This window comes from Apaloderma vittatum, unplaced genomic scaffold (genome assembly GCF_000703405.1).
Source record: "Apaloderma vittatum isolate BGI_N311 unplaced genomic scaffold, ASM70340v1 scaffold36085, whole genome shotgun sequence".
Classification (NCBI taxonomy): Eukaryota; Metazoa; Chordata; class Aves; order Trogoniformes; family Trogonidae; genus Apaloderma; species Apaloderma vittatum.
The window spans coordinates 1-1,553 of record NW_009716005.1 but is presented as its reverse complement, the minus strand read 5'-3'; the positions used below and the strand labels follow the sequence as shown (position 1 = coordinate 1,553).

Here is a 1,553-nt window from a genome sequence, read left to right as displayed (position 1 = left end):
GCGAAGGGGCTGGGCTACAGCTTCACCACCGCCACTGGTTCCACCATCGCCAAGCCCTGCCCTGAAAAAGCAGCCTCTTGCCCCACCATCACCAGGTTCAAAGCTGCTCCCGGGAGCTGCAAGCCCACCCAGGGATGCCAGCATAGCCCCACAGCTGCCCGTGCCTGCAAAGGGGGGAGCTGAACCCAAAAGCCAAACCCATCCCCCTGGGGACCCCAGGGAGAGAGCCCAGCCCTCCACCCCAGTACATAAGGGAGGGTGGGAACTGGGGATGCTGTGCAGAGCAAACATCTCACAGTGAGAACTGTTAATGGGGAAAGGGTAAAATAAAAAAAAGTAAGAAGTACCAGGTGTTTTTATTATCTAGGGCAAGATCCGAACCCAGGAGCGCAGCCCGAGGAAGGGTTAGGGTGCCTGAGAGGGGCCGGTTACCTCCAGTGCTGCAGAAGGCTTCTTTTTGAGTTCTTCACATTTTCGGAATTTGCAAATCTGGTGGCCAGTTTTGCGATTCCTACAACTGCTGCACTGCTCGCAGTTTATCCGTCTTCGGCAGGGCGGGCACATGCCGCATCTTTTCCGTTTCTTTTTCCCCGAATTGATGGCAGATGCCAACTCATTCTGCATGGGATACTCTGCCAAGCCAGCCATATGGAGCGCGCTCTCTGCCAGAAACACGCCGGCGGGGGTCATAATGAAAAGGCCTGGGTTGATGGGAAAAGCCCCCAGGTAAGGAAAATCAGAGGGGCCGTTCATTGTCTCTGCAGCTGAGACCGCCTCCATGTCGGAGATACCAGTCCCGTGGTCGCTTGCGAGAGGGAGATGTTCCTGTACCACCCTCTTGAGCATTTCTGTCGACTGAGCAAACTGTTGTAGGGCGATCTGTCCTTCTGAGGAGATCTCCGACACCCGGTCTAATTTGCTCAGCATACTAGAGATGTTTTTGTGCTTTGAGGTAGAATGACTTTTATCCACAGTCGCGTCGTTGCCATTAGCTAAGGGGTTGCCTTTCTCTGAATGTTCGCTTACCGAGCTGCTGCTACCAAAGGTGGAATAGTGGGAGAGTGGACGGGACTTCTTAAGACTTTTGTTCAAAGGTTCACTTATTATCCCACTTTTGTTCCTCCTCTCAGAGTTGACGGGGGGTTGAGAGTCATCCTGGTTATTTTTTTCCGTCTCTGGCTTGTTCCCAGTGTCTTGATGGGAGCCCGTATTGGACATGGTGCCCGGAGCACGACAACAAAACCAAACCCAAAATATTTAAAAAAAAACCCAACAAACTCAAAAAAAAATAAAACAAAAAAATCCCAAAACCCCACCCCCAACACCAAAGCGAAAGCCCTCCTGGTAGCACCAGCCCTCCAGGTCAGACGGGAACGCTCATCGACGGGGCGTCTCCTCCAGCGTCAGCTGCAGAGGACCTCGGTCCGGTCTCAGTGCAAAGACATGCTCTGCGGCTCTGGCCCACGACACGCGGCTCTGGAAGCAGAAGAGAAAAGCGAGTTTAGCGCTGGCAAGAGCCGACGGGCTTTTCAAAGTGGCTCTTCCTCCCCCCC

The 1,553-nt window shown here is 53.6% G+C and overlaps 1 protein-coding gene across 1 annotated transcript; it reads right to left on the bottom strand.

Moving 5' to 3' along the window:
* Positions 1-340: 340 nt before the first annotated feature.
* Positions 341-1,271, bottom strand: LOC104269583 (CXXC-type zinc finger protein 5-like). Its single transcript, XM_009869379.1, has one exon. It carries the CDS (start codon positions 1,216-1,218, stop codon positions 406-408), a length of 813 nt encoding a protein of 270 aa, XP_009867681.1. The 5' UTR covers positions 1,219-1,271; the 3' UTR covers positions 341-405.
* Positions 1,272-1,553: the final 282 nt, after the last annotated feature.